Source organism: Chondrus crispus, genomic scaffold, assembly GCF_000350225.1.
Source record: "Chondrus crispus Stackhouse genomic scaffold, scaffold_423, whole genome shotgun sequence".
Classification (NCBI taxonomy): Eukaryota; Rhodophyta; class Florideophyceae; order Gigartinales; family Gigartinaceae; genus Chondrus; species Chondrus crispus.
Window position 1 is genome coordinate 57,107 of NW_005179327.1, and position 9,821 is coordinate 66,927.

The window sequence follows — 9,821 nt, forward strand, 5'->3', positions numbered from 1 at the left end:
CGGGGGGGAAGTGTCAGCCGACGGGGGCGTATGGTTGGATAGGAGAATTACAGAGGGGCTTTCCAGGTGGCGCGGCGGGAGTGGCGGAGAGGGTAGTGACATTGAGGGCGAGAGCGCAACGGCCACAGGGAGGGCGCCCTAGGCAGGGCGCCCCGAGGCAGGGCGCGATTACATCAGACGGGGGCGCCCAGGCTCCTCCCATTTCCACTCGCCCACACCCCTCGCTTCCCGCCAGTCCACTCTACACATCACCCCTCCCTCCTCCCGTCCCATCTATATTCGCCGTCTCGTCAACGTACCCCCGTACGAAAACACTCCTCTTCCCTCCCCAGTCCGTCCGTGTACCCCCCTCCCAAACAAATGTGGCCCCCCCCCCCCCCCGCCCCCCTGGCCCCGCCCTGTGTCCGCGCGGTTGCCCCCCATGGGCTCTAGCAACTCCAAGGGGAAGGCGTCTGCGGCCGGCCCACCCCCCCCACCAGACCAAAGTGATAGCGTCGACGAGCAACCGGAGCCTGCCACGCCCTCGGTCGATGATCCCATCGTCCCCAACCCCGTCGAGGCCGTAGCCAGCGACGCTGCCGACGCGAAGGAAGCCCTGGCAGACCAACCGACCCTCACACCCAATCAGTCGGGCGAGCTGCCAGGGAAGAAGACCGTCGAAGTGATCAAGGTCTTCAATCCGGAGGACTACGAGGACGATACCAATCAGACGGGGCAGAGCCACTACGAGATGAGGATTCAGGACAGCTTTTTTTCCGCCCCGAACCGTAACCGTAGCAAGGCTTACACCGCGGCCAAGGAGGCCGAGAATGCCAAGAAGCAAGCCAAGGCGGAGCGCAAGGCGGAGCGCGCGGCGAAGAAGAAGAGAAAGTCGAAAAAGGGCACCGACACCCCGGAACTGGTCCCGAACACCGTGCCATGGGCGATCGAGAACACCAAGAAGCTGGGCATTCTCAACCTGTCAAAGATGCAGCTGGAAAGCGTCCCCGACGAGGTGTTCGAAAGCCTACCCGGCACGGCCCGCATCCTCAACATCTCGTTCAACCGCATCACCGAGCTGGACACGCGGCTGTGCGACTACGTGCTCGTGCAGCGCCTGATCGCCAACGGAAACCTGCTGTCGTCGATCCCGCAGAACATCGTGCGCATGACCGCGCTGAAGAAGCTGGACCTGGCGTCCAACAAGCTCACCAGCCTGCCGGACGCCTTCACGGGCATGCGCGTGCTGGAGCACGTCGACCTGAGCGACAACAAGCTGTCGGAGCTCCCGCCGTCGTTCGCCGAGCTGCAGCTCACCGCGCTCAGCTTGGGCCGCAACGCGTTCACGACCGCGCCGCTGCAGGTCACGTCGATGGAATGGCTCATGGCCCTGGACCTCAGCCACAACCAGATCACAAGCGTACCAGAGTCGTACATGTCGCTGACGCAGCTGACCGCGCTCAACCTGGAGCACAACAAGCTCGCAGACTTTCCGAACGTGATCCTGCAGATGTGCGTGGAGCTGGTCACGCTGCGGCTGACGGACAACCCCATGCGCATGGCGGCGCTGGAGGGGAAGGCGAGCTACGTCGACTTTGCGGAGAGGCGGCGCACGAAGCTTCGGCGGCAGCTGGACGCCGGCACCATCACGGAGGCGGACTTGCTGCCGTGCAACCCGTAGGAATACGTTGGGGACACGCGCACACGGATACGCACGGGAAGGCAAGCACACACGCATACTCACGCGCGGCCGCGCAGATGCGATGCTCCGGAGAGACTGCAGGGGCCGTCCTCTTTTTTCGCGCGGGGCGCTTGCGAGGATGACTGCTCTGTTTTTGGTTTTTATGAGGGGAGTCAGGGCTGGGGGGGGGAGGGGGAGAATATCGTTGTACTCATCTCGCAGCAGGGCGTGGTGAGATGAGGAGAAGTGGGGTCAAGCCAGTGTACGTGGCAAGCGAATGGTCAAGGTAGCTATAGCACACTGTAGTATATAAACAAGTCAAGTAGTTGTACCTCCCCGAGCCGCATGGCGGGACATGCAGATGCAGATGTAAAGGTTGAAAACGGCGAACACGCCAAACGGCACATCACCCATCACACCCTGCTGACACAGCATTCCCGCACCCCAAAAGAGTCATACAGCACATCAGCACTGCTGAGGTGCTTCCGTGAATTCCAATTACGGAATTCCAAGTACTGAATTCCAATTATCGAATCCCAACTACTGTACCAGGCACAGCCCGCCCCCCTTTCCAATTCACCACAACCATCCGCGCGCCAGCTCGGTGGCCATGCCAGCCGCGGACACGCGCACTGTGTGCCACACGGTGACCCAATCGAACGTACTCACCAGGCTATCCGCCAGCCCGAACGGCATCATCGACGCGATATTCCCGCGAGCGTACTCGAGAGCCCACGCCTCGGCGGGCATGCGATACTGCTTGGCGGTGCCCCTAGGGAGGAAGTGCTGGTCGCCGGGGCGGTACACCTCGCGCTGCAGCGCGCCGGGCACGAACGCCCACTGCTCGCCGTGCAGCATGGTGAAGTAGTCATCTGCGAAGAAGCGCCCGCTGCGTCGCCCGGAGCGTCAGCGTCAGTCACGGAGTCAGGGGGTACGGTGCGCGCGCGGGGGGTTGAAGCGGTGCGCACTTACGTGTGGCCCTCGGTGCCGACGGCCGTGCCGAACACGATCACGTACTCGATCACCGAGCAGTGCAGCACCAGCATCGCGCCCATGGCGCCGCCGGCGTTGTTGAACATCCATTGCGGGTTGGGGAGGATCCGCCCGGGGTACCGCTCCGAGAGTTGCCGCACCACGGACGCTACGGTCGCGTTAAGACCCGTGGAGCTCTCGCCGTCGCGGATGGCGCGTTTCCCGATCGCGGACATGGCCTCAGGCGAGAACACATAATTCGGCTCGTAGTAGAACGTCAGATAGATAAGGACGGAGAACAGGAGGGTGAGGAGTGCGCTTAGGGGGAGGAATCCCAGGTAAGGAGCGGATCGGTTGGGGTTCACCATGTTGCAATCGTGGGGTCGGGGAAAAGGAGGCACGGATGGGCACGGATGGCGGCACATGAGCCCGTGATCCTGGTCTATCTTGATTGGCAGTTTGGGCCGTTTTGAGAGGGATTTTTTGAGGTACCCTTGGTACAGTATACGGAATAAATCATCAACGCGACAATAACTCGTACCTTCCATCGATTCATAGATCCAGCAGCTGAGCTTTGTAGTGCTGTACCTAGCTAGAGCGGGTACACTATTGTGCTGTGCGCAGGCAATCGCAGCAAGATTATTCTACCAATTCTACGGTAAACGACCCAACGTCAGATCTTGGCAAGCATTTAATAGATACAAGCCCAAAATCTTCCTCAACCTGAACTGCCCTTTGCTTATTAATCAACCTCATCAGTGCCAAACTCTCCCGGCCCCGCACCAGGCGCCGCCCCACCTGGCATACCACCCGGCATACCACCCGGCATTCCTCCCATGCCCCCTCCCATGCCGCCCATCATCGACTTCATCACCGCCCCCAGGATCGGCCCGACGTCCGGGTCGCCCATGTACTTCATCGCAGTCCCCATTGCTGCTGTCGGGTTGCCCTGCAGCTCTGTGAACACTGTCTTGAGCTTCTCTTTCACCGCGGGATCATCCATCTTGGCTTGGACATCAGCAGGTAGGTCCAGTCCGTCCAGCATCTTTTCTACGCTTTCGGCGTCGGGCGCGCCCCCAGGAGTCCCTCCAGGCGCCCCTCCAGGCATCCCTCCAGGCATACCACCGGGCATACCCGGCATACCATCAGGCATACCCGGCATACCACCGGGCATACCCGGCATACCACCAGGCATGCCACCAGGCATACCTCCAGGCATACCAGGCATACCTCCAGGCATACCAGGCATACCTCCAGGCATACCTCGGCTACCGCTTGAAGCGGCCTCCTCGTCCGCCTTCTTCTGTGCCTCATACTCGCGGATAGCGGCCGCCCTCGCTGCCGCCTTAACCTGTGCCTTTTTCTTCACGTCGCGATCCCTAGCCCTGGCCTCCTTTTGCAGTCTGAACTCGCGAATCTTATTCCACCTCTCCTCCACCACCCTCTGCACCTCCCCCGCTGTCTCATCATAATCCAAACCGTTCCCTTTTTGTAGCGAATGTGCCGCCTGCTCCCAGTCCCCGAGCAAATGATACGCCATCCCTCGAATCTTCAAGCTCTTCGCAGAGTCGGGGTTAGCCGACAGCGCCTTGTCGCAGTCGCGGATCGCGGCATGCGGCTGCTTGAGCTTGAGAAACACGTCGGCCCGCTTGGCGAGCGTCAGCGGCGACGCCGAGATTGCAATCACCTCATTCCATACGGCGATCGCTCCTTGTAGATCACCCGACGCGACAAGCCCAGACGCCTTTCCCTTGAGCTCGATCTGCTTGTCCATGTCCGCTTCGGACAGCTCGACGTCAAATGCACCCATGGGAACTTCAGCAGGGTTGACATCGCGCTGGTCCTCGGGGAGCACGTCGGCGTCATTCTCAAGATGCTGAATGAGGTCGCGTTCGGCTTCCTCGTCCTTGCGGGCCTCTTCCTCCATGTCGTCCAGCGGCTCCGGGTCGGGCACGGGGGTGGCTTCACCCTCATCCTCATCGGCCGTGACGCCCCCGGCAGCCTTCTCGACCATGGCTTCCAGTTTGGCGGGCACGGCACCAATGGTTTGGGCGACTTGCTCTCCGTTGACGAGGACGATGAAAGTGGGCATGGAGCTCACGTCATACTTGCGGGCGACGTCTTCGGCAAGGTCAACGTTGACTTTGGCGAAGACAACGTTGGTGTGCTTTTCGGAAAGTGTCTTGAATAAGGGGGCGATTACTTTGCACGGACCGCACCAGTCGGCGTAGAAGTCGGCGATGATAGGCTTGGAGCCAACTTCGGCGGAGAGAGCGTCCAGGTCGGCAAGAGAGGAGATGGTACGCATTCCGGGTTTAGAGTTGGAAGCGGTTTCAGCAGGGGGGAGCGTGGCGCCCAGAGAGACGAGATAGTCTTTGAGAAAGGAAAGCTCCGGATCATGGAGGAGTGCCGGGGAAGCTTTCAGCTGGGTGATGAAGGTCTTGGCGGCGGAGATCATGGCCGGATCCATGGTGGACACCAGGGTGCAGTACGGCGGGGGTGGATCTGGGGTGGTGATGTCGGTGGAGGGCCGATTCAAGGTCGATGAAGTATTCGATAGGGCTGAGACGGTTAGCGGCGACGCCAAACGGGTTGATATGTTGAGTGTGTGGAGTGGAAATAGGATCGAACGAAAGGCGCATCCATCTGAAATCTCATGGATCTTTGACAATCAATCTGTCAAGATATGGTTGGCTGGAGATATTTTTCTAGAAGGTTACACTCATTACAAAATTAAATGCTTTTTCTTCACGCAGACACGTGTACTGCTTGTCATATGTGCCTGTATGACACGTTTCCGGGCTCAAACATTGCCATGTGATGTGGGCCCCGTTTTTACCTTTCTGCGAGTATGGTCCGAATGAAGCGCAAGCTGTTGCCTCTGCCCGACGTAAACCCCCCTACTTCTATATAAAGATAACATAAATAGTTTTTACTTGTTTAGATAAAGTGGCTGTTCAAACAACGCCCGCGAATATATACTTCCTCCTAAAAATGTACAAAACTTTCTCCATTTCCTTACCATTTACTCCTTACTAGTCGATCATCTGCAATGTCTCAGTGGTTGTATTCTCTATACTTATCTTCATCTGTATCGCATCAACAAACCTTTTTGTCTTCTTTCTTCAACATTGAAGGACCCCCATTCGTCCCAGGAACTCTTGCACAGAAAGAAAGGATTCCGTTCCTTAGCAAAAAATATTTTCCAAACATCTGTGCCCGCTTTAATAGATATCCTCTCGATGCTTTCATACGATGGTCCAAAACGCGTAAAAGAACTTGGACATTTTTGATGCAGCGTCTACCAACATCAAAATGATACACAGCAAAACAAGTGTTGTTTTCTATCGCTCAAGAGGCTTGCCTATGAATTTGTGTTAATCCAACATAGAGGACGAGGGACATACGTAAAGGTTACCGAAGAGAAGAATTCCTTTTTCTAACGCCCTGTGCTGAAGTTGCTGACTTTCGCGTCATTTCTTTCGTCTACTGAGAAATCTAAAAATCGAATTGCGTCGCCTGTCCCTTGGAGACGCATCCTCGTCAATTACTTGTTGAAGCGCATCTTCCTCCTGCGGGAACATGTTCTCACTCCTCTGATTCTGCTTTCCAAGAGCCCCACGCGTAATCTTCATCCCTGATTGTGGCGTCTGAGCGGCGTGAGAAACGGGAGAAAGCATCCCCTCCTGCCCTTTCCTTTCATTTCCAGCTTTTGGAATCCCCAGAATGTTGACATTGTACAGTTGCCGTGCTCTGTAGGCATCTCCTCTATTGGAGAGAAGCTGCACACTCACCATCGAGTTTTGTTGTTCGAACATTGACATCGATGCAACCGGAATGTCAAGGTCTTCCTCAGAACCATTGTCCGCAGAAAATGTTTCTTTCAAACTACCACCCTCATTTGAAATCTCCAACTGGTCCACGTTCTGTCTCAGTGCAGAAACGTCACGCCGACGTGTCGGATTTCTTACGGACTCCAGGTTGTCCATTTCCATGATGGACACTGGCTGCTCCACACTGAGAATCGCCATCCTTTGGCTGATGATTCTCTCATCAACATCAGAACCGTTAAAGTCAACGCTGTCGTAATACGAGCCCAAAAAATCCGCCATTTTGGAGGAGGGCAACGGGGGATGACGGCGGCTTGGAACGAAATGGGGGCTCAGCCTAGGAAAGACAGCTGACGACGTTCCAGTTTTCAGGAACCACTATGCTTTTCTCCTGCCACATTCAAAGGGATGCTAGAGAGAAGATAGATTGCGCAGTGAAACAACAAAAAAAAAGCCAGAGTGTGACGGCCGATAGCGAAAAGTCTATGATTTCGTGTCAGCGTTTCAAGTCATGAATCATATGCCAAATGCGGCGGTAATGCTGAAGCTTCGTGCCCATACAGACAGCCTTCCCGGTTGGTTGTTTGGTCGGGTGTGTGTTTTTTTCGTAAGGACGTGTAGTGCGCACCTGCCATTCCGTAATATTCATGAAGATGGCGTCTTTCATCATTGACGCGTATGCTTTCTTGCCATTACAAAAAATGCGAGTAAGAACGCCCGTCGCTTCTCAAGAAGAAGAAAAACCACAATAGTGCACTATATGGGTGCCTTAAGTCAACAGTGAGAAACTTTGTAAACCGTCTTGCATTGGGCAACAAGAGGGCTTTCTGTTAACAATCCGAGCCAGAAGATGTTTATACATGGAAAAGCAAAATAGGATATTCAAACGAAAACGGCTTCGCAGTACCTGCCTGCGCATCAGGGTCGCACAACCAGTACAGGGTTTTGACATAAGTTCATCGAACCGGACGACTCCCCAAGCCACCGTTGTCAATCAAGGCATCTACATCAACGGCACTAGGCCCGAACTCATCAAAAGGCGTTTCGAAAATCTTCATAGACGACATGCGGCTCCTGAGGACCGGAATCTGGACAAGCCCAACCTTGCTACGAATGGCGTCCATCCTCCTACGATTTCGCCAAAAGTCGAACGCATAGCCTCGTCGGGCGCTCCTGAAGTGGACGATGTTGTCCTGACTCGGGAAGAAGAACTCCAAGTCATCTACGGCTGCGGCTGCTTGCCGAATCTCGAAGCGCAGATAGCGAGGCTCGCGGAGCACGAGAGACGCTTGATAGTCGAGCTGCACGGCGGAGATGAGTCGGTCTTGCAGATGGGCGACGTCCTCGTCGTACTCCCACGGCTCCAGGAACGAGGCCGGCGTGTCGTCCTGCGAGGAAACGCAGCTCACGCCGCCAGACTGACAGTCTGTGAGCAGGTCGTTCTTCACGCCGAGGCCGCACGCTGGGGGGACGGGAAGCAGTGTGGCAGCTGCGATCGCAACTGCCGCGGCTAAGCTTTGTACCGCTGTCAAGACAGGCGGCCGGCCACTCGGGAGGACGGCCACTGGACTACGTCTTTCGCGGCGCTTACGGGGGACGGTGTCTCTTTTCAAGGCATTTTGCAAATAGAACGGGGGACAAGCGCTGAATGCGGGGACTGGATGACGCTGGGGTGCAGCGTTGGGGCGTGTTTCCCCCCATGGAGACATGTTTAACTAATCACAAGCCGGTGGTCTCCCCAGCTCCCTGGTGAGAAGCGCACCTCCCCCACCAGCGCTAACGTCATGCAAATGGTTTGCAAATTCCATGGCATTTTCGAAATCTTTGCTCCCTGCCCATGATTCGGTAAGAGCCGCCACCACGTTTTGCGAGAGTCCACGCCGCTCCAAACCCGCATCCCGCCCCTCCCGCCGAAACGCAGCGTCAACCACGCAACATGAGCACGTCGAGTAAGCCGAAGAGCCGAGCACCGGCGCACCCGAACACGCGAGCGTTCAAGCACAACAAGAACTCGCGGCTGACGCGGCGGATAGCGCTGGTGGGGACGGACGGGCTGTGCAAGAAGTGTGCGGACAAGATCGAGTGGCGCAAGAAGGTAGGTGGATGTCACGAGCGAGCGTGCGGCGCGCGCTACGGAGTGCCTTGACGCTAGTGCTGACCGCGTTGTGGAGATTTTGTGGGTGAATGAAGTATCGCAAATATAAACCGCTGTCGGTGCCGAAAAAGTGCAACGTTTGTCTGGAGAAGAGGATTAAGGCGGCGTATCGCTCCCTCTGCGCCGCATGCGCTGAAGCCGCTGGGAAGTGCCCCGGATGCGCGGAGAGCGCGGTGGAGGGGGATGGAGAAGATGAAGCAGGGGCCAAGCAGCGGGCTACGTCGTCTGGTCACGATGCTGGTGGAAGCGCGTAAGAGCGAATGCGGCGGTTAATAGTTGGCCGCGGACGGGCTTGGCGACCATTCGTACGTGGCTCGAATGTGTTTACGGGCGAGTGCATGGGCATTGCGAAGGCGGCGTGAGGGCGGGGCGGAGCGTGTTTGTTGACGCGTCGCGTGTGTTCAGGGGCAAAAGAAAGGTTGAACAAATCGTATCATACCGTAATCTGAGGAGGTTTTTCTACGAGGCAAGTCGGAGGAGTTACAAATTTTCAGGGGGCCTGTCGACGTCCGCGTTGACTTGAAATGCTCTTCTTTTGTACACTGATCCCCCTCAAGAAGCCTTTTGCTCAGGAGCTCGTCTCTTTATCTAGCACCTCGTCTTGCAAGCCGCCCATTCCCCAAACCGTACCTCCCTCTTCCCGTCCCATGACCACGCGCGTGCTAGTGACCGGGATCGGCCTGGTAACGCCCCTGGGCCTGTCAACGCCGTCAACCTGGCGCGCGGTGCTGTCCGGGCAGACAGGCGTGAAGCGGTCTCAGCACTCTGCGGACATACCAGTGCACGCGACTGCCGAAATCGCGCGGGACACTCTCCCGCCTGTGCCACCTCTCCTCTCGCCGAGCCCAGCATTTGCGACGTTTGCGCTGCTTGCCGCGCGCGAAGCGCTCGTGGACGCCGGGCTGCTGTTCCCGGACGGGGGCGACACGCCGGAGTGCGCGGGGTACGACGCGACGCGTGCGGGAGTGTCGGTCGGGGTAGGGATGGGGTCGCTGGCGGACGTGGTGTCTGCGGCGGCGGCGGTGGACGCGGGGCGGTACCGGCGGGTGTCGCCGTTCCTGGTGCCGCGTCTGCTGGTGAACTCTGCGGCGGGGGTGGTAGCGCTGCGGCACGGGCTGCGCGGGCCGGTGCTGAGCGCGGCGACTGCGTGTGCGGCGGGTGCGCACGCGGTGGGCGACGCCGTGCACGCGATCCAACGCGGGGA

At 57.7% G+C, this 9,821-nt stretch overlaps 7 protein-coding genes; 5 read left to right on the forward strand and 2 right to left on the reverse strand.

Moving 5' to 3' along the window:
• The first annotated feature begins 730 nt into the window (after positions 1-730).
• CHC_T00008388001 (Leucine-rich repeat-containing protein) lies at positions 731-1,660 on the forward strand. Its single transcript, XM_005718775.1, has one exon. It carries the CDS (start codon positions 731-733, stop codon positions 1,658-1,660), a length of 930 nt encoding a protein of 309 aa, XP_005718832.1.
• A 576-nt stretch (positions 1,661-2,236) lies between these two features.
• Positions 2,237-3,180, reverse strand: CHC_T00001257001 (hypothetical protein). The gene is made up of 3 exons (XM_005718776.1): positions 3,157-3,180; positions 2,633-3,078; positions 2,237-2,549 (listed from the first exon to the last, which is right to left on the reverse strand). The coding sequence occupies exons 1-3, from the start codon at positions 3,178-3,180 to the stop codon at positions 2,237-2,239; spliced, it is 783 nt and encodes a 260-aa protein (XP_005718833.1).
• Positions 3,181-3,183: 3 nt separating this feature from the next.
• On the reverse strand, positions 3,184-5,090 carry CHC_T00001258001 (hypothetical protein). XM_005718777.1 is given in 2 exon segments: positions 3,184-3,374; positions 3,375-5,090. The coding sequence occupies 1 exon segment, from the start codon at positions 5,088-5,090 to the stop codon at positions 3,375-3,377; it is 1,716 nt and encodes a 571-aa protein (XP_005718834.1). The 3' UTR covers positions 3,184-3,374.
• A 10-nt stretch (positions 5,091-5,100) lies between these two features.
• On the forward strand, positions 5,101-5,496 carry CHC_T00001259001 (hypothetical protein). The gene has a single exon (XM_005718778.1). It carries the CDS (start codon positions 5,101-5,103, stop codon positions 5,494-5,496), a length of 396 nt encoding a protein of 131 aa, XP_005718835.1.
• A 1,826-nt stretch (positions 5,497-7,322) lies between these two features.
• CHC_T00001260001 (hypothetical protein) lies at positions 7,323-7,976 on the forward strand. The gene has a single exon (XM_005718779.1). The coding sequence runs from the start codon at positions 7,323-7,325 to the stop codon at positions 7,974-7,976; it is 654 nt and encodes a 217-aa protein (XP_005718836.1).
• A 356-nt stretch (positions 7,977-8,332) lies between these two features.
• CHC_T00001261001 (hypothetical protein) lies at positions 8,333-9,211 on the forward strand. XM_005718780.1 is given in 4 exon segments: positions 8,333-8,398; positions 8,399-8,557; positions 8,653-8,871; positions 8,872-9,211. The coding sequence occupies 2 exon segments, from the start codon at positions 8,399-8,401 to the stop codon at positions 8,869-8,871; spliced, it is 378 nt and encodes a 125-aa protein (XP_005718837.1). The 5' UTR covers positions 8,333-8,398; the 3' UTR covers positions 8,872-9,211.
• A 53-nt stretch (positions 9,212-9,264) lies between these two features.
• Positions 9,265-9,821, forward strand: CHC_T00008601001 (3-oxoacyl-[acyl-carrier-protein] synthase II, partial sequence; the record flags this gene model as incomplete). The annotated part of the gene is made up of 1 exon (XM_005718781.1): positions 9,265-9,821. A coding segment is annotated over exon 1 (557 nt), but the record flags the coding sequence as incomplete, so codon positions are not given.

Bases quoted from the DNA above. Each gene is read 5' to 3' on its own strand.
- CHC_T00008388001 (XM_005718775.1), top strand. From the start codon at position 731: ATGAGGATTCAGGACAGCTTTTTTTCCGCCCCGAACCGTAACCGTAGC.
- CHC_T00001257001 (XM_005718776.1), bottom strand. From the start codon at position 3,180: ATGGAAGGTACGAGTTATTGTCGC. The intron at 3,079-3,156 runs GTTGATGATTTA...CTGCCAATCAAG, and splicing joins AAGGTACGAGTTATTGTCGC to ATAGACCAGGATCACGGGCT. The intron at 2,550-2,632 runs GTAAGTGCGCAC...CGGGCGACGCAG, and splicing joins GTCGGCACCGAGGGCCACAC to CGGGCGCTTCTTCGCAGATG.
- CHC_T00001258001 (XM_005718777.1), bottom strand. From the start codon at position 5,090: ATGATCTCCGCCGCCAAGACCTTCATCACCCAGCTGAAAGCTTCCCCG.
- CHC_T00001259001 (XM_005718778.1), top strand. From the start codon at position 5,101: ATGGTGGACACCAGGGTGCAGTACGGCGGGGGTGGATCTGGGGTGGTG.
- CHC_T00001260001 (XM_005718779.1), top strand. From the start codon at position 7,323: ATGGAAAAGCAAAATAGGATATTCAAACGAAAACGGCTTCGCAGTACC.
- CHC_T00001261001 (XM_005718780.1), top strand. From the start codon at position 8,399: ATGAGCACGTCGAGTAAGCCGAAGAGCCGAGCACCGGCGCACCCGAAC. The intron at 8,558-8,652 runs GTAGGTGGATGT...GGGTGAATGAAG, and splicing joins AGATCGAGTGGCGCAAGAAG to TATCGCAAATATAAACCGCT.